This window comes from Vidua chalybeata, chromosome 4 (assembly GCF_026979565.1).
Source record: "Vidua chalybeata isolate OUT-0048 chromosome 4, bVidCha1 merged haplotype, whole genome shotgun sequence".
Taxonomy (NCBI): domain Eukaryota; kingdom Metazoa; phylum Chordata; class Aves; order Passeriformes; family Viduidae; genus Vidua; species Vidua chalybeata.
In genome coordinates this window covers 24,209,962-24,228,365 of record NC_071533.1, presented here as the reverse complement: position 1 = coordinate 24,228,365, position 18,404 = coordinate 24,209,962, and the positions used below count along the sequence as shown (strand labels likewise).

General features: G+C 38.8%; 2 protein-coding genes across 3 annotated transcripts in view; both read left to right on the top strand.

Annotated features, from left to right (window-relative positions):
- CENPE (centromere protein E) overlaps window positions 1–2,222 on the top strand; it is a 35,770-nt gene extending 33,548 nt beyond the window's left edge. The window contains exon 42 of the mRNA XM_053941501.1: window positions 536–2,222. Coding sequence (XP_053797476.1) covers window positions 536–633 — 98 coding nt within the window. The 3' untranslated portion in view covers window positions 634–2,222. The remainder of the gene's footprint in view (window positions 1–535) is intronic.
- A 1,220-nt stretch (window positions 2,223–3,442) lies between these two features.
- BDH2 (3-hydroxybutyrate dehydrogenase 2) lies at window positions 3,443–17,573 on the top strand. Of its 2 annotated transcripts, XM_053941823.1 has the most exons (10): window positions 3,443–3,550; window positions 4,951–5,031; window positions 6,553–6,631; window positions 10,077–10,173; window positions 10,690–10,798; window positions 11,953–12,013; window positions 12,679–12,792; window positions 13,312–13,370; window positions 14,072–14,164; window positions 15,456–17,573. In XM_053941823.1, the coding sequence occupies exons 2-10, from the start codon at window positions 4,960–4,962 to the stop codon at window positions 15,507–15,509; spliced, it is 738 nt and encodes a 245-aa protein (XP_053797798.1). In that variant the 5' UTR covers window positions 3,443–3,550; window positions 4,951–4,959; the 3' UTR covers window positions 15,510–17,573. The 2 variants fall into 2 exon arrangements, with proteins under 2 accessions (XP_053797798.1, XP_053797799.1); XM_053941824.1 differs by lacking the exons at window positions 3,443–3,550; window positions 4,951–5,031 and adding an exon at window positions 5,255–5,319.
- Window positions 17,574–18,404: the final 831 nt, after the last annotated feature.

Sequence of the window (18,404 nt, the reverse complement as noted above, 5' to 3'; positions counted from 1 at the left end):
AAATATTGTTATTAGATAGCTGGTGCTCTAAAATGTTTTGCTTTTTAATTTTACATTGGTTTAGCACCAATTTCTGGTAAAACTATATAAAGTTAACTGCTGGTTAACTTTTTTCTGAAGGTTTTCAAGATGGTAGACTTTAGTCTTTGATGTTGCATGTGCTACTCTGCCTGGCTTCAGCTGCAATAATAGCTGTTTTGATGGGAACTTCTGTTCCTCAGCCTCACTTCAGATTTCTTATATCTCGCCTGCTGACTTTTAGTGACCTTCTGTCCTCATTTTCAGAAGGCCCCAGCAGACATGTTGAAGAGTAGCCAGTTTTTGAGGTATTAATAGCAGACTTCCAGAAGGAACATGACTCACTGTTGGCTTTGTGATGGCCAACTTGGTAATAGTACAGCTTTCCTCACAACACAAAGCTCCTCAGAGGGAAGCTTTCATAGCTGATGTACAAATCACTAATCAAGATTAAATCACTGTATTCCTGCTGCTTGTCTAACTGAGAAAGGCTTTCATGTTCTTGTCTTGTGTACAGATACACAACCTGCGGGCACAGAGTCCACAGAAGAACATCTTAAGCACTTGTTTGGGACTTCAGACAGCGATAAAGCCCCTGATTGTAGCACCCAGTAAAGATGCTTTGTCGTAAGCTGCCTTTACAGTCCCTGCAGCCACAATCTGCATACACAAAAGAAAATTACTTCAGGTTAAAAACCGTCAGCTTCTTCCAGTTTTGCTGTCTTGGAGTTTCTACTTCCCGCAACTTGGAAAGCTGAAATATGAGGACAAAGATGGAAAAACAGATGTTGTCCCACAGCCTGCTAATCTGTTGATGTTCTGCTTAGGTGTTTTGATGTGGATTTTTTTGATGGCAAAGAGACGCTAATGTATTTGAAGAAAAAAAATGGAAAAAAGGACTGGATCACAAACTAATCTACTGTGAAACTTCTCAGTTTCAAGCTTTTCATTCTGTCATTCCTAAAACAGCCCTTTTCTAGGGTGTTGATATTTATATCTTCAGAGTGCTGTTGACTTGGCAAGAAATATTCTTTTTGTTTCTTAGCATGTGGTTTTTATACCGTATTTTCTTTAGGCCAACAGAAACTGCATTTTCACCACAATCTTGACTTCTTTGGACACTGCAACCGAAGTTACTGATCTTCTGTTTGTAGAGCACACAATCAAGGGTTCCTCTTAAACTCCTTAAAAGTTTCTGCAGCTCAGCCAATTATGGTACCGTGAGTAACTCTGAATTTTGCATCCTTTTTCAATATACCTGTCTGAAGTTGTGTATTGGATTTTTTTAAAATAGTAAGCAATGGACTTCACATTCTTCTGCTGCTCCCTTCTAGTGAAGGGAAAACAAACTAGATCACTGGGGCAAGATGGACTCTCTTAATAACCTACTTAGCTGTATTGTGAGACCTACATTTTGTATGTTTTATATAAGAAATTTTAACTTCACAATAAAATTTAATGTGTTAAATATGTAAAAATGGTTTTGCTGTTCACTTGTGCTATGACCCAAGGATGCTGACTGCAACATTCAGTGCCTAAATGCTACCAAATTACTATCTTTTATACTGATTTCATCACTTCCATCATTATTATGCTTCTTGTCTCAATCCTTTATAACCTTCTGCAGCAATTACTTGTGCAGAAGTTTACTGTTGTCAGAGTTTTATTTAATTCTTTGAGTTTATCAGAAAATGGTTGAAGTCTAAAACATAGATCCTCTCCTCTGTGCCCTCCACTGCCAACTAAACAGGAGTTGGGCACTCAGAATCTGCAATCAACTCCATTAAGGATGAAATCATCATGAGATGAGAAAGTAATACCTAAGGAAGATAGCTGCATCAAAAGCATCATCCTTATTTTATATTAATAAATCTCTGCGATGCGAGGTCCTGTTTGGGTCACCCAAACAGACAAGCAAATGGGTACAAGTACTGACATGTTCCTGAGCATTCAGCAGTTACTGGAACTGGGGGAGTCACACAAGGATTAGATACCTCATGGATGTACTTCTTAAGCAAAGAACCAACCTCCTATTTACTTTGAATGGTTGAAAACTGCCAACTACTGTACCTACTAAGAAGGTGCAAGGATTTATCTCAATCTCTGGCCTGGAATGTGTTTTGGGAAGCTTTTAAAGGTGTGATGAGCCAAAAATATACAAGTTATAAATACCATTACAGAGTTGATCACTGCAATGTCTTCTTTCTGACCACAGCCATGGATATTTATTTTCTGACAGGAATAAATGCAAAGTGCTGGTGTGTCTGTGGTGGTTTTTTGGTGGCTTTTGGTTTTGGGTTTTTTTTTTTTGTGTGTGTGTGTGTGTGTTTTTTTGTTTTTGTGGTTTTTTTTTTTTGTTTTGCTTTTGTTTGGTTTTTTGTTTGTTGTTTTTTTGTTGTTTTGTGGGTGTTTTTTGTTTGTTTGTTGGTTTTTGTTTTTTATTTTTGTTTTGAGGTTAGTTGGAAGTTTTCTGGGTTTGTTTTGGGTTGTTTTTTTGTTTGGTTTGGTTTGTTACTTTATTTCCCACTATGATGAATGAGATTTCCTTTGGTTACCAGCATTTTGGTGTTCTAATAAATGAATTAGACTGACTTATTTTCTTTCAGAATTGGGAAAGAAGGTGTGTATATACAGATCTACCTCTTCTATCTACAATTTCTATTGGGTTTTTTTGTTAATTATTACTTGCTTGGAACAACTAAGTTTGGTGATTTTTCTGGTGATTGAACTAAAAAAAGCAGAGACTTATTGCAACAGGACTGTGGCTGAATTCGGGTGGCAAAAGTTTATGGGCAGAAGGATAAATGCTTTCAGCAAATTAAGTCATTACAGGTTTTGTTTACTGGGGAGCTGATTTAGAAGGTCTTAAAAACTATCATAGTTTAGCAGAAAGACAGGATAAACTGAACTTTTGTGTATGTGTGTCCCAGTTTATCCACAGAAGTGGCTTTTCTGAGAACTAACTGATGTTTAGGCAGGACCCCAAATCCCTTAATAATACTATCAGGTAGCTTTAAGTCTGGTGTGAACTTCTAGCTAAATTAGTTTGTTCTAGAATTTTTCAGTCTAATGATATTAATTCTGCCTTAGTACATGCATGTTAAACCACAAGAAACAAAAGATATGTTGGTAAATCACCAGTTTTAACAACAACAAAAAATAATCACATAAGTTTTGTCCCAGTTTGGAATTTGATAGTTTATATTGCAAAAAGACATTGTTTGGAAAAACATGTTTGTGGCCTTTTGGTGGGAATCCTACTGATGTCTTGAATTCCCATTGTAAGAGTCAGCTTAATGCTGGTGATACTTTAGTGTCCTTTCTGTGCAGGAGAAAAATCACACTTTTTTTAAAATCCTGAGTTTCACTAGATGGCAGCATCTCAGTGTTTCAACAGGAAATTACGTTAGTCTAGAGAAATTTAGCAGTTGGACTACAAATCCCAAAAAGCATAGTAAAAAAAGAAAAAGCCCATAGAACTTCCTTTTGTACAAGGGTCAGTAAATATAACAAAGCTGTTTGAGATCTCTTGGTGAGTGACTATATTAATATGTATTTGTAAATGTTTCGTAGAAACAGTATGCCAAATGTTCATAAAAGCTGATTGTTGGATTGAAAAATGTATTTATAATGCATTTTGCTTCCTACATGTTAAGGTGATTTGGGGAAGTACTCAAACTGATCCAGGTGGCTTTTGGAAAGAAAAAAATTTTTGCATTATGTTGCTTCAGAATTCGTTGAATGTGTAACCTTCAGGAAAACAGTTTTGCTGCAACTTTTGTCAGGAAAAACATCTAATTTCTGATCAAAATAAAAGAATAATTTACTCAGAAAGTGGGACACTAAATTTGACTCAGTAATCTGAGTCACAGCGTGTATTTGAGCATCTCTAGAGGACAGCATTGGCTGCTAAGATAGGGAGGATTATGGCACCTTTATTTTAATTTCCCCGTGAAGTACTTGCTGTGTTGGATTTATGTGTATATTTAAAGACTTTGTTCTTATGACGCCTTTCTACACCCATATCTACATTGACAAAGTTGCTCGGAAGACTATGAAAATGCAGGAGTTTTGATTATAGGGAACACACTTAAGAAAATCCAGATACTATGCTGTGACTGGAACACAGGGACATCACTTTTTAGGAAGTTCTTTGAGACCTGGAATTTATTTTCACTAGTTTGTTTGCATTTTTGCATATTGTATTTTGTTTATTTTGTTAAATCTAACACAGCACTTGAACAGGGCTGTATTTTGCCTTTTGGCTGCTCCACCCAGACTAAGGTAGCAGCTCCTAGAGATTCCCTACTGCCCCAAGCACACTCAGTGTTCCCTGAGAACAGGGAACAAGAGGCAAGACAGGGAGCTTCATTCCCCCACACTTTCCTTGCTTCACTGGGGCTGGGAGCCTGCTGTGCTGGAAGATTCCTAAGACAACTGAGGGCAGATACCAAAGCCAAGGCATTGTGTGGAATGTACTGCAGTCTAAGACACTGAAAAGTTTGTAGAGAAACAGAAGACAGACCTGCTTTCTGAGAATACCATGGACAGTGGAAATGCTTGATTACAAATTATTTTACTGCTGTTTCATCCTGGCTTTTTTTTTTTTTTCCCCACATTTAAGAAAAAATAATGAATATAATGTGAATAATGAATATAAAAAATATAATGAATCTTAACTTCTGAGCTGAAATGCCTTTTGACTTCTTAAGATCCTTTATGTATAACTAAAAAAAAAAAAAAAAATGGGGCAGCCCTGTCTCTCAGAACCCTGGAAAACTGAGGGTCACATGGCACCCAAACAGGACAATTTTGATGGCAGAAGTACACCCTGGATCATGTCTACTTTTGGGGATATGTTTGCATTTGATTCCTAGGGGTTGATGTTGGCTTACCTTTGTTAAATTTCTGTGCCATCCCATGCCTGCGCAGGTCAGCACCATGGGGCGGCTGGATGGGAAGATCATCCTGTTGTCTGCAGCAGCACAGGGCATTGGCCGGGCAGCTGCTATTGTAAGTTGGAAAATGTTTGTTCTGCTGGGCCTCTGCAAGGTCTCTCATTCTAGCTTGTCCAATGATACCCAGTGATACCTGCACCAAACTAGTTTTTGAATTAATAAACCATAGATGAGGCCAGAACTACCTAGTGAAAAAGTCAGGGAATAATGTAGCCACTATGCTATATCATGCAGGCTTTGTGCTGTTCCAATTTATGAAAATTTTCAACTCTGAGTGAAGATGTTAGACGAGGATAAGAACAAGCTTTGAGGACAGCTGCATCTGCTTTTCTAACAATATATGGTTGGTACTGTCTGTACCTTTTATTCAATATCTCTGTTGCTTTGTTCTGGGAGAAAATAGAGATGATAGAGGGAATATTTCCTGGTCTAAGTCTGGATACTGTGAAGATCCCCTACAGTAAAGCCAAGGTATTTTATCTATATTCAGGATTAACATAACCAAGTTCACATGATACTAACATATTGTTCACAATGAGCAACTGTAGGAAACCCCTTACAAATTTTGTTAGATTACTGTTAAACAGAATTCAATATACATATTAACTTTCCAGTTAGCTTGTAACTTCTTTTGACCAGTTCTTCTGCTACTTCCCTTTTCCATGGCAAATAAAAAATGCAGTTGAGTTATCTCATTATCTCTGTAATGTAATTAACAGCTCAGGAAAAGCTCCTGTAGCATTTTTACCAGACTGGTTAGTTTCTCATGCATGTGGTTGAGAACACAGAAGACTGCTATCTTGGCTCTTACATGAATCACTCAGTCCAAGGAGCAGGTAATCTTCCAGATGGTTTCACTTTGTAAATATCCAACAAGCCATGGAAGGCTGGTATGTTTAATGTCACTACCCTCTTAAACTGCACTTGGGACACGTATTTTGAAGATTAGGGGCTACAGTCCAAGATGTCAGAATACTTTTGACAGACTTTACTTCACTAGCTGTTGATTTATCAGTAATCACAATAAAAAGAAAGAGACTTTTGAGGAGACCATCAAGAATGAAGCAATGTCTCTGGTTAAATATCAAAAGTTATGCTGCTTTTAATATTGTTCTATTCCAATTACTTGGATACAAAGGATTTTATTTTAAAAATCCTGGTTTATGACTTCTGCCTTTACCTGTCAAATTTCATAACTTAAATTTAAAATCGAACAATAGATTTAAATTAAAATTAAATTAGTTAGATTTAAATCTAACAATACAGACAGTTCATTGCTTACTAGTGCAGCTAATAATGGCAATAATAATATCCATTACCTTCATCTGGTTACTGTTCTAATACTTTATTTATGGATTCCTTCCTTTAGGGAAAACACCTTAAATCTGTCTTATCACACAAAGTTACATAATTGCGTGCAACTCGCTGATATGCCCAGAATGAAAACAAAGATCAGCTGCCTTCAGCTTGGCTTGGCTTCGATTTCAAGCCAAAAAGCACCTGAAAAGAAAACAGATTTTATTTCTGGTACAACCTGGAATATCTAAATATAAACTGCTTCTCCTGTGTTCTCCAGGCTTTTGCTAAAGAAGGAGCCAAAGTCATTGCTACAGACATCAATGAATCGAAACTGCAAGAACTGGGGAAATATCCAGGTAAATGGCCCTACAGCAGGCATTAGTTCAGCTCTTACAAGTTTTGTGTAGGCTGTCTGAGGTACATTTTGAGGTTAGGAAAGCTTGGAAAAGACAGAAAAAAAGAAAATATCCAGACTAGTTCTTTCAATGTTTGCATTGCTTTATGCTGCGGTGTGAAATAACAGAGATTTAGCTTGTAAAATATTGCAACATCAGCATATCAGAATATTATTTCAGACGTGCAGAATTGCGACAGTGTGCTATTTTTCCCGGTCCCGGGCAGCTCCGTAGAGCCCAGAATGGGCGCTGCTTCTCGGCAGGGACCGGGGCCACCACGAGAGTCCTGGGCGCTTCGGCCTTCTGCATGCTGGGGTAGGGCTCGTTGATTCTGCTGCCGCGTGAGACGAAGAGGGAAGGAATTGTCTGCTCCGTCCGCGTGGGAGGCTGGAGAGCTTTTACTTGCCGTGGGGAGCTGCGACGAAGAAGCCGCGGCTTGCTCCCCCACGCCCGCGTGAACAAAAATGGCCCGGAACAAAGGAGGGCATAGGGTGTTATAGGGGACGGGCCGATGGAGGCAGAAGCCCCACTCGCCCAATGGGGGCAGGCTATGGGGGAGTGACGTCGACCGGGGTGACTAACGGGACACGACAGGGGTGGACCAGGCTCCGGGACAAATGGGGTTGCGAGAGCGGGGTGACAGACACTGAACTCTCAGGAGTGGACAGGGGGATGGTTATAGGACTGGCATGGTGAGCTCCAATGGTAAGTAACCTGGAGCGGACTACTGCGGGGGGGGGAGGGAACACAGGGGGTGCACGGGGGTACACAGAACCGGTTAACTAACACATATCAGAACCCCTAATCTGAACCCAAACCCGGGATGCAACATCTCCCTGTTTTTCAAAATATAAAAAAGAATGGCTGTTTGGTCTTCTTCGCTGCTCATCTGGTTGCTTCTTCACTCAGCTTCTGATCCGGGTGTTTTCTTCTGCTGCTGCGATGGCTGCCCTTTGCAGATGGAGAGGGCTAGCTGCGATGATGCTTGGGGCTGGTTTTTCCCTGGGTGGTTGGGGATAGGAGAACTGGGACAGCAACTTTATTACAAACATGTGGACTGGGGACACAAACGGACTGGGGTGGCTGGAAGGGTTTTTTCTGTGGCTTTGGGGAAAAAATAATTTTTTAAGAGATGTAAGATTTTTTTTTCTCCTTGTAGCACCTGCGGTTTGATGCTACCCCCCTGATTGGTGGGGTCATCTGCTGCACCCACAGGCACTCTGATGTTTTGAATCACCACCTGCACTACTTGATAAATCACCGCTCCCCTTGAGGTGCTGTGGCCTGACTTATTTTTATCTTCACACGAGGCAGATTCGCATTCCTTTTTCAGTTTTTTGGGAAAGTGAGGTCCCCCTCCCCACTCCCACTGTCCCTGGGGGTGCCCTCCCCAAAAATGGACATTGGATTATAAAATGTCCCTTCTGATCACAGTGGAAGCATTGGCGTTTCAATGGAGGCTGCCTCGGAACAATGTTCTTTGGAGGCACGGCAGCCAAGGCAACCATGTGGCTTCTGGGCTTTTCAGGGATCTTGAGCTGTGTTTCAGCATTCATGGATGTTGTTTCTGGGACAAGCTTGTCTTGGACCTCTGATCCCTCTACATGCCTCTCAACTGCCATCTCGACCCAATCCGTGGAGTCTGCAAAAGGCTCAGAAACCTGCTCCTGTTCCCCCTTCCCCCTGCTTCCCTCCCTCCTGGGTTTCCGGGAGCCATGGGAATGCGGGGGCAGGGATCCCTGCTCCTGCCTCCCTCCTATTGTGTCACAGAAGAAATTGGTATTTGTTTGCTAGAATAGCACCCATTTCAGTTACCTTTTGGGTTCACTACGCTAATTATCAAGGGCATCACTCTGGAAGGCACAAAATACTTTTTTCTCTGATCAGGAGAACATCCCACTGTACAAAAAGGTAGACCTAGTGTCTTGCATTTCTATGGTCCATATTTGGCTTCTTCTTTTAATGCATTCCTACTGTCCTGTAGAATCTATATGTCTTCAGAAATTTAATTCTAGCAACAGTAGGTACACCTATTCTGTTTGTATAAATGTTCGGCCTGAAGGTTGTTTTTGTACTGACACCACAGGAAGATGCTTCAAGGAGCATTTTGCACAGATGTGTTTCTAATCACAGTGGGACATTACATTAAAAAGTATTTTTTCAATATTGAAATAAAAATAAGACTTGGCTAGAGTTTACAGCTGAAAATGCTTTGAACTTGATTTGAGAGAAGTGGATTTAAAGAATTCCTACTAAAGGCTGACAGTAAACTACACAAAACCACAGCTGGCACAGCTTTTAGCATGAATATCAGGCTCTGCCAACTGGAGTTCAAGAAATCCCTTTGTAATTGTTTGGGAACTTGAGGGCTTTTCAGGTTCCTCCTGAGAGTATTTGGGAAAATGTTACATTTTTTTCCTCTGCTAGTATGCTCACAAGGAAAGAAATAATTTTCCACATACTCAGAGCCATTTCCATCCTTTAGACATATGATTAATCAATCTATAATTCGTCAAGACTTGTCACTTCGAGGTCTTTGAATTTTATCCAGGAGTGGTAATTCTAACGTGATGTTAATCATCAGCCTGTAGTCTGATCGAATACACCAATCTCTTCAAAAGTGTCTCTATCATTTAACTAAGGCACATAAAGCCTTTTCATGGGCTTGTTGCTTTGGTTTCAAAAAATCCTAGGGTTTTATCCATTTCAAATCAAATTCTCCTTTGACAACACTTGGCTGCTTTATAGACAGCTTTACAGTGTTTCATGGAATCATATCTGCTGGGTTAGACTTTGGGAGGCCATGTAGTTCCATCTAGTGCTCAAAGTGGCACTGGTTAGAGCAGGTTGCTCAGGGCTGTGTTTAATTAGGTTCTGAACATCCCTAAGGATGGAATTTCCTCTGCAGGACCCTGTTCCAGTGCGATTGTCCTCATGATTTTAATAGTTTATGCAAAATCATTTTTCCTTATTAATTAAATTATATAAAGCTCATTCATAATATCATCAACTACACATGAGAATGTGGCATGTAGTGGCACTGTAAGACACATGTAACTAGTTCCAGGTGTTATTCTACGATAATGAGTATGAAAGTTGATTATGATTATAGGTTCTATAATTGTTCTGTGTAAGAGTATAGTGGAATTAAAATTTATTTGGAATATTTTTATGGTAAATTAAGCTAGCTCATGTGCTTGTGTCATGCTGTATAACAATTAAAAGAGTTGATAATTTTAACTCCCTCCTGAAATTTTAAATAGCATGATATGCTGTCCCAAATGAACCACTGCACTATCTTAATCATTGAGTGAATTGAACTGTAAGTGCTATCTTCAGCACATCAGAAAAATACTCAGCTAATCCTCAATCAAATACATTGAAACAAATGCTGTGTTTTTTCTAGGCATTCAAATACGGGTTCTGGATGTCACCAAAAAGGAGCAGATCGAAAATCTGGCCAGGGAGATTGAAAAGATTGATGTCCTCTGCAACATTGCAGGGTAAGCAGATTCTCTTTGCTACTACTATATTTCCAGTTTTCCCTGTCCTCCAGAACTACTTCTATTACTTCAATGCATTTTATTTGTTATGTTTTAATGAATTTTATACTCTTAATACAGACCTCCATGTGTTTTCATCAAAACTGAACTTTTTTTGCACAGCCACATAACCCAGCTCTGGAACTTATGCTTTGCTCACTCTGTGGGTACCCTGTACTGATGGTTCTGGCCCTTTGTACAATTTGCTAGTGTGATGGTTTGTTAGTGCTTTTTTTTTTTTTTTTTTTTTTTTTTTTTTGTGGTTCTTCTATTGCCATCATTTTGTTGCACATATTGAGTCTGTTTTGTGTCCTTGATGCTTATCAGAAGAAATACACTGCTGATTGCATTCTTCAAAGGAGCTCTTATCCTCCTCTTTTCAAGGTTGGAAAAGTTAATTACTACAAAGCAGTGGTGGAAAAAGGGCCATAGAAATGTAAACCACAGACAGTAATCGACTTCATGCACTCATTCTAGGTTTGTTCATCATGGAACCATTCTGGAGTGTGAGGAGCAAGACTGGGACTTCACAATGAACCTCAATGTTCGCAGCATGTACCTAATGATCAAGACATTCCTTCCAAAGGCAAGGCTTGGCTGCCCATCTCTGCTGCATTGTTTAAAGCACGACAGATCAGAACTGTTGCCACTGTGACAATATACAAAATACAAGCATGCCACTTTGGATAGGGGAGCCCTTAGATTACAGTGATCCTGCTGTAAAACATTCTCTGTATTGCATAATATTTCAAGTAGACAATTTATCTAACAGATATGGTAGAAAAGATTTATTTGGGGAGTTGACCTATGTAAACTAGCTAAAATACTTCACACTTAAAGCAGAGCAGTGAGGGAGCCATTGCAACACAGTGCTAATGTATTATACTACAGCACACAGCTGCACAGTATCACTGCTACAAAGTATTAATAAATCATCTATATTAATATGAATTTTATACAGCTCTGGAGATTATCTTGGGAAAAAATTCAGGGATGCTGATACTAACATGCTGATTAGAGCACAACAGATCAATTAATGTAGCAGCTTGAAGATACTTCTTGGCTTTATAATCACTTGGTTTGGGTCTACAAAAACTTGTGGACTGAATAAAGTGTTTGCATTCCCATAAATGCAAAGGCCAGATTTGAAAACTGTGACCATGACTGGATGACAGCTACTCTTGCCAGTATTGTTCCAGTTCTTTTTGCATGGTTGGTTTGGTTTTAGTTTGTTTGGAGGTGGGTTTTTTCTTAGTTTTCAAAGTTTGGGGTTTTAAGAACTTCAGGTATATCAGATTTTAGGATGCCTAAAAAGGTTGTAACTTAAAGAAAATTGGCTACAATTCATAGATGCTAGAATTCTGTGCTTTAGTCTTCTCCAATACAGGAAAGTTTGAGTGAGATTAGTGAGTTGCTGCATTGGTAGATGGTGTGGGCAGATGTCCATGTGGTGTAACTTACTGTCGTGACAAGAGGGCAATGACTGAGAGGTGGCAACCAAGGGAAAAATCCTATCCTGGCATAGTTTGCAATCCTGACATGGCTCAGGGGAACTGAGTGAGAATTTCAGACTCTGCTTTTACTGCTTTAGTCAATGGCACCTACCCATGCCAATTGAGCTTTGTTGCCCTGTGTATCAAGTGCATGTGGGGCTGTTCTGTGAGTTGCTGTGGGCTGTTTTGCTGAACCTGCAGATGACAAAATAGTCTGCATTTGAGTGATGTAAGTACTCTTTTGCAGATGCTTAAACAGAAATCTGGAAATATTATAAATATGTCTTCTGTGGCATCCAGCATCAAAGGTCAGTGGCTTGCTAGAGTTCATATAAATCTTTAAGGCGATGGATATACAATATAAATATTGTATAAACTTTGAACTTAGAGGACATTCTAAATTCAAAGCTATTTCTAAATCCTGTGGAAGGATCAGTTAGGAAAAAATAAGTGAACACTTTCAACTCAAACATAAATGCAAGGACACAGATGGAAAATTGTAGAAACTCCAAGATCCTTACCTCTGAGTTTTTTCAATGTTTTGTAGCATTCTTTTTACCAGTATTTATTAACTAAAAAGATATTACTTCTAGTGCTGTCTTGGTACATATGTTCTTCAGAGATATAATGAAGAAATGACAATTATGCAAGTGCTGTAACTAGGCTTTCAAAAGAAGCCTGATCATGACTAACAGATGGATTTCTGCTGTTCCTAAATCTTTGCTGCTTGTTACATTTTCTATACTAGTCCCCAGACTTACACTATTGAAAGATTGTGTGCTTTCCTCTGTTGTATACCTGAGTAGAATTCTGGCGTTTTGCATTCCAGCTAGCCTACCCTTATGGAGAGGCTACAGCTGCTACAGGAAATGCTGGAGTCCAGAAGCAGGTGCATATTGAACAATCTTGGCTCTTTCTTTTTTTTCCTTTTTAACTCTGTTTCTGTGCTGCCTTAACATGGACCTTCTGTTAGGAGTTGTGAACAGGTGTGTCTACAGTACTTCAAAGGCAGCAGTTATTGGGCTAACAAAGGCTGTGGCTGCTGATTTCATTGAACAAGGCATCAGATGTAACTGCATATGTCCTGGTAAGTGTTCTTACGTTATCCTGTGATCTAGGAGCAGATGCTAGAAGGCCAGATTGAGTCTGGCTTTTTTAACAAAGAATAGACTTGCAAGTGGTAGCTGAAGTTACCAGCAGTCTACAAGAACAGTGCATGCTTGAAAGGCTTAATATAGCAAAGTTGTTATTCTGTGGCTAACTGGATGTTTAGTCTGATTAACCTAGTATCTGCACATACATACATCATGGAGTATTTGAATGGTTTTTTTCAAAGATGCAGTCTCAGAAGTTAGAAGCAGGCAAGTGCTAGCTAACAGTCTGACCATTGTTTAACCATACAAAAAGTATTGAACCTAACTCTCAAAACTCTTGCCTTCTATGGAAATTTAAAATTCTGTGCTCTATTGGTGGCTTTGCAGTCTTTCTCCTGAGTTATATTACTAAGTTACACATAGGTGTTCAGACATATATATAGAACAAATAAACTTCTGTTGTGATTGCTGATGCAGTTAATTTTTAACACTGAATTTAAAATTTTTCTTAGGAACTGTTGACACACCATCTTTACAGGAAAGAATCCAAGCCCGGCCTAACCCAGAACAGGTGAGAAAGCAATTTATTACCTTGGTCACATGTATATGTGTTTAACTCTCTTTAAAAAAAGAATATATAACTGCACTTCTGCCCATATTCAAGAATAGTTTCAGAGTACTGTGGATAACTTAATGTTGATGTCTCCTTTGAAAGTGTGGTCAGCTTGAACTCGAGACAGAAGCTTTATGGCCAGACCAGAACTGAAGCCTCAGAAGGATAATATGCTCAGTGAATGTAGAGGGGCTCTCATCCATGGAAGCAACTCCAAGTGTTGGTTACAGTATGCAGTGCAAAAGCAGAGGACATTTTCTGTTGTGGCATGTGTCAGCCTCAAGGAAGTGCAAAAACAGTATAGACAGGGCATTCTGGCCTATGCATTTTTCAACGCTATTTGGGATGCTTAACCATCCTTATCATATAATGGCAAGTTCTCATTTGAAGGACATGGGAATATCTACCACCAAAGGAAGAAGGATTTTGTTGGCTTTATTCTGGAACCAGAGATTTAGCTGCTTTCTGAAAGTCATCTAATTTTTTTCAACCTGAAATTCACATCCCTGCTGATGTTGTTTTTCCAGCTTTAATTCCCTACTTAGTGCAGTAAAGGAAGTTATGACTAGAGGCCTGTTTCCAATATTGCTTTGTAGATGTCAATAGGTAAAAATAATTGTGTTTTCATTTTTGGTATACCAATGCTCTTGTATATCCAGGCATTGAAAGACTTTCTAGCCAGACAGAAGACTGGCAGGATGGCTACTGTGGAAGAAGTGGCCCATCTCTTTGTGTACTTGGCCTCTGATGAAGTAAGTATGAACAATAAAATATCCTGTCACAGAATCCCATGCTACTTTGCTGCATCACAGTAGAGAAGGTATTTGTTTCAGGACCATTTACATTCTCTTTGAGCTGGATTATTACAAAAATAAAAACCAAACTATGTTCTTTTACTGAGTTCATCCTGCAATACACACGGTATTCTGAATGTTGACAGTGATTGCAAGGCATTATGTATTTGGTGCCATAGCCTGGTGGTTTCATGTTACCTGAGCAAATTGACTGACCCCAGGTCATCCTGAATGGTGAACAAAATGAGCTTGTCAGCTTTACCAAGCTCACACCATGGCTAGATCGTGTTTTAAGGAGGTAGAATTAGTACAGCTGCTGAAGATTTTAGCTAATGCTCAGGGGGAATCTGCCATCCCAGCATAAGAAAAACAACAGACCTGCTGTGGTTGTTACACACCAGACTCTTGATGAGCACTGCAAACAGCACCAACACTAATGAGCACACACCAACGTTATTTCAGCTGCTATAAATTTACTGAGAGTGAAAACTGGACTGGATTTGTCTGGAAGTGTCCAGCATTCCTAATGTCCATGACAAAATAGTTCAATGGATTTAGTTCAGTATTAATGTTGCTATCTATCAGTAGTCTATCTAATGTTGCTATCTATCAGTATCTGTCAGTTACTATCAGATTATCAGTAATCTATCAGTAGTCTATTAGTATTATGGAAATACAAAAACCAAAATCTTGGTTTTAGTATTTCCATAATGCTAATATTTTTTTCCAGTCTGTTCACAGGGTTTTCAATGGTGTGTAAATAGAATTCCATTTTTCAATAAATTTGGCATGTTTCAGCAGTGACATAGGGAAGAATGTCAACAGCTCCAATGCTTACCCCACTATCCATATAATCTAAGTTTTTTAGTTATGTCCCATTATAATTATTGGCTGACTGGGTCAGATTCTGCTCAGCTGAACAGACCTAATAACATCACAGTGTGAGGTATTTACTCCTTCAGGTAAGATATCTAAAGTCTAGCTTTTGTAAATTTGTACTCTCGGGATGCAGTCTCATCTTAATGCCTCTAGTAATACTTCTGTCACACTTCCTTGAATTAAATAAAAGGCTTCAATTTCTATGTTTGTTTCTATTTAAATAGTATATTACTTACTCAGGTATTTTTATACACTTTTTTTTTGTTTTACAAAAAGAAAGCATATTTTTTAATTCAAAGAAAAAGTATTTCCCTGTAATTAATAGCTGTGAAAAATTACTTGAAATCATTGTTTATTTATGTAATTTCAGTCTGCCTATGTGACTGGTAATGAATTAATCATCGATGGAGGATGGAGCTTGTGATTTACTCTACCTGCAAATGGAAATTCATATTATGATGGGCAAAAAATGAGGATGGTGTTTCTTGAAAAGATTGAGATCATGTATGTGATGTCTTTCCCAACAAATCTGTTATCTCTAGATTGATCTTACTGATTAGCTTTTCCTTAAATAGAGAAACACTAGAGTAAAACATACTTCATGTGGCTTCAATTTATGGCAACTCCAAAAACATGAAAGAACAGCAGTTTAATGTTTAAGATTTAAGGAGGCCAAAAATATTATTCAAGTTGCAAAATCTGAGTTGTGTTTTAAGCAAGATCTGAGTGAAAGGAATTAACTATTATCTTTATTCTCATCTTATGAGGTATTTGAAAATTAAATACTCACAATTAGATTTTCATGTACAGGAACAACTATGCAAGGGCAATATGCTAGCAGGTATAGATGGGGGTATATGTGAGAGGAATATTCTTAAATACAGGGGTGGATCTTCATGAATATACTTGACTTGTAGCACAAAAGCAAAAGGAATTAATTTTACCACTCTAGATAGAGCAAATATATTTGTCTCCAAAATTATGTACTAATATTGGACAAATTCTGTAAAATCTGTTGCTAGGTGCTACACTTTAGTGCTCTGTGCCTTATTCTCAAGTACCAATACAGCTCACACTAAAGCACAAGGCAAAATTTCCCTGAAAAGGACTGTTTCTACAAGAGTAGTGCTGATGTTTTTATTGTGATAGCACATGGTAGCTTTGATTCATGAAATAGAAACCTATTATTGTCAAGTTTCATACTCTGGGAGAAAACATAGGCCCTGACCCAGAAATCTAAGGCAATGAATAACCTGAATTCACAAAGCATTTGTTTTGCTAACATATTGCTTAAAACCAACATGAATTACATGGTCTGACTGCCTATAAATATTGTTACCTTTAACATAGCTCCTTTTATCTAGTTCATAAATGAAGCTCTATGTAATTTAATACAGATCTTCTTATACAATATATACATATATATGTGAGGGAGGAATTAAGGACTAAATACTACTTACTATGATTCATCAATCAAAGCACAGGAAAAATGTACAATATTGTCTGTGTGTTTCTGTAGCAACATAAACTGCCATATTTATAAAATTACTGCTTAAGCTTTTCAGTATCAGCTGAAGCATTAATATAAATTACTTGATTTCAAAGATAATGAAACACATCTAGTTAAAATCTGGCCTCTTATTTTCAAATAATTGCATGTAAATCTAGATTTTACAAATGAGAAAAATATTGTGAACGTTGATTTCATTGGGCTTATTATGGGCTTAACATTTACCTTTAATCATGGTTGGAGCATTCTGACCTTGTGTAGTTTGTTTATGGGGTTTTAGAGAATCTAATGTTTCAATCATGTGACCCTGGCAGCCAAGCAGGATCAAGCTGGGGCACAAATCCAAAGTTATCCAAAATGGCTCCAAAAATGTTCACAGACATAAATTCAATTATTAAAAACTGAGGCTGGCAGGACATTACTTCAATGGTTTCAGAGTTTAATATGAAAGCCAAAGTCCTTCTTTTGTAGTAGATGCAGAAGGCTTACATTGAAAAGAGAAAATTTCACCACTGCAGTCACACAGGGAACATGTACTGTGTATTCTGAAAATATAATTAAGAATCTGAGAGAAAATTCATTATACTTATTGCACATTAACCATCATTACTTAATGTTTCTAAGCTTGCTTAGAAGTGGTTGTAGGTGATTCCAGTATAGGGTTGCTCAGGGTGAAAAGTCGCTGCTGTTGTTGTCAAAGCACTTGTGCAAGAAAATAAGTACCACTTGCCTTTAAATTGCACTAAAGGCACAAAGGGCTTTTTTAGTGGTAGGCCAAAAATCTGGTGGACCAGAAAAGTAAAAATCAGCAGAGCTTGCTGCCTCTTGCCTTATTAGCAGTGCTTTTCATGGAGGTGTTAACAGTTGCAACTCTGAAACTGTTCCAATGTCATGAGGTTTTTCAGCAGACTTGCAGGAATTATTAAAGGAAAATGCTTCTTAATGCTCTTGTGACCTAATTCCCTAGTCTGTTTTTAATGGAACTGGGTAATTCTCTTTGTTTTCCTTCCACACCAGTGATAATATAAAGAGGCTTTTTGACTTTTTAGATTCTAGGTCAAAATTTTCTCTTGTGGGAGAGGGAGGAATAGACTTCCCTGATTCTGAGTCCTTCTGGAAAATTTCATCTGATCAAAAAATGCTTTCATTTTCTTTTGGATTTGTAGTCAGCTTAGTTCTGTGTGATGATACCAGGAGCAAAGTAGCAACATGTGGTATTTGACTTGGCTTTCACATGGACTCAGTGCAGCTTGCAAACTGAGGGTTGAGAAAAAGAGAAGGTCTGAGAGAACATCTCGTTACCTCATGTGCACTTACAAATGAGGTGGATGAACTTGCTTTAAGTCAAAATGCCAGCATGGGAACAACATAAATATGCAAGTTGTGCTTGTTTGGGGTGGTTTTGGAGATTGGTTGGTTGTGGGTTGTTTTTTAATTCTCCTGCTTGCCCCAGTGCATTTTTGTCTGTGTGCACCCAGAGCAGAATGAGCATTAGCTCCTTACCTCTTCCCTTGCACCAAATCTCCACGTCCTCCGGTGCTGTAGTCTGGGTTGAAGGATTGCGTGTAGCTTCCCCATGCGTCTTCCCACAGCCATGGGAAAGGCAGCACAGAAAGCCTTTTTCGTGTGTACCGGATGCAGTGAATCTCATGGGGGACTGGCTACGAAAGAGACAAAAATCTTCTTCCTGGGTGCCCTGACGGGTATCCAGAGCCTTGGATGGGCTCAGGTCTGGTCCATGGCTCCCACCACCCTGACAGCTCGGACCATGGCCCGTCTCCTGCTGCCTTTCCTGCGGGGACCCATTCA

What these genes read in the sequence shown, in the direction of transcription:
- BDH2 (XM_053941823.1), top strand. Translation starts at nt 4,960, where the DNA reads ATGGGGCGGCTGGATGGGAAGATCATCCTGTTGTCTGCAGCAGCACAG. An exon ending in AGAACTGGGGAAATATCCAG is followed by an intron (nt 6,632 to 10,076) that starts GTAAATGGCCCT and finishes TGTTTTTTCTAG; the next exon opens with GCATTCAAATACGGGTTCTG. An exon ending in TGTACTTGGCCTCTGATGAA is followed by an intron (nt 14,165 to 15,455) that starts GTAAGTATGAAC and finishes ATGTAATTTCAG; the next exon opens with TCTGCCTATGTGACTGGTAA.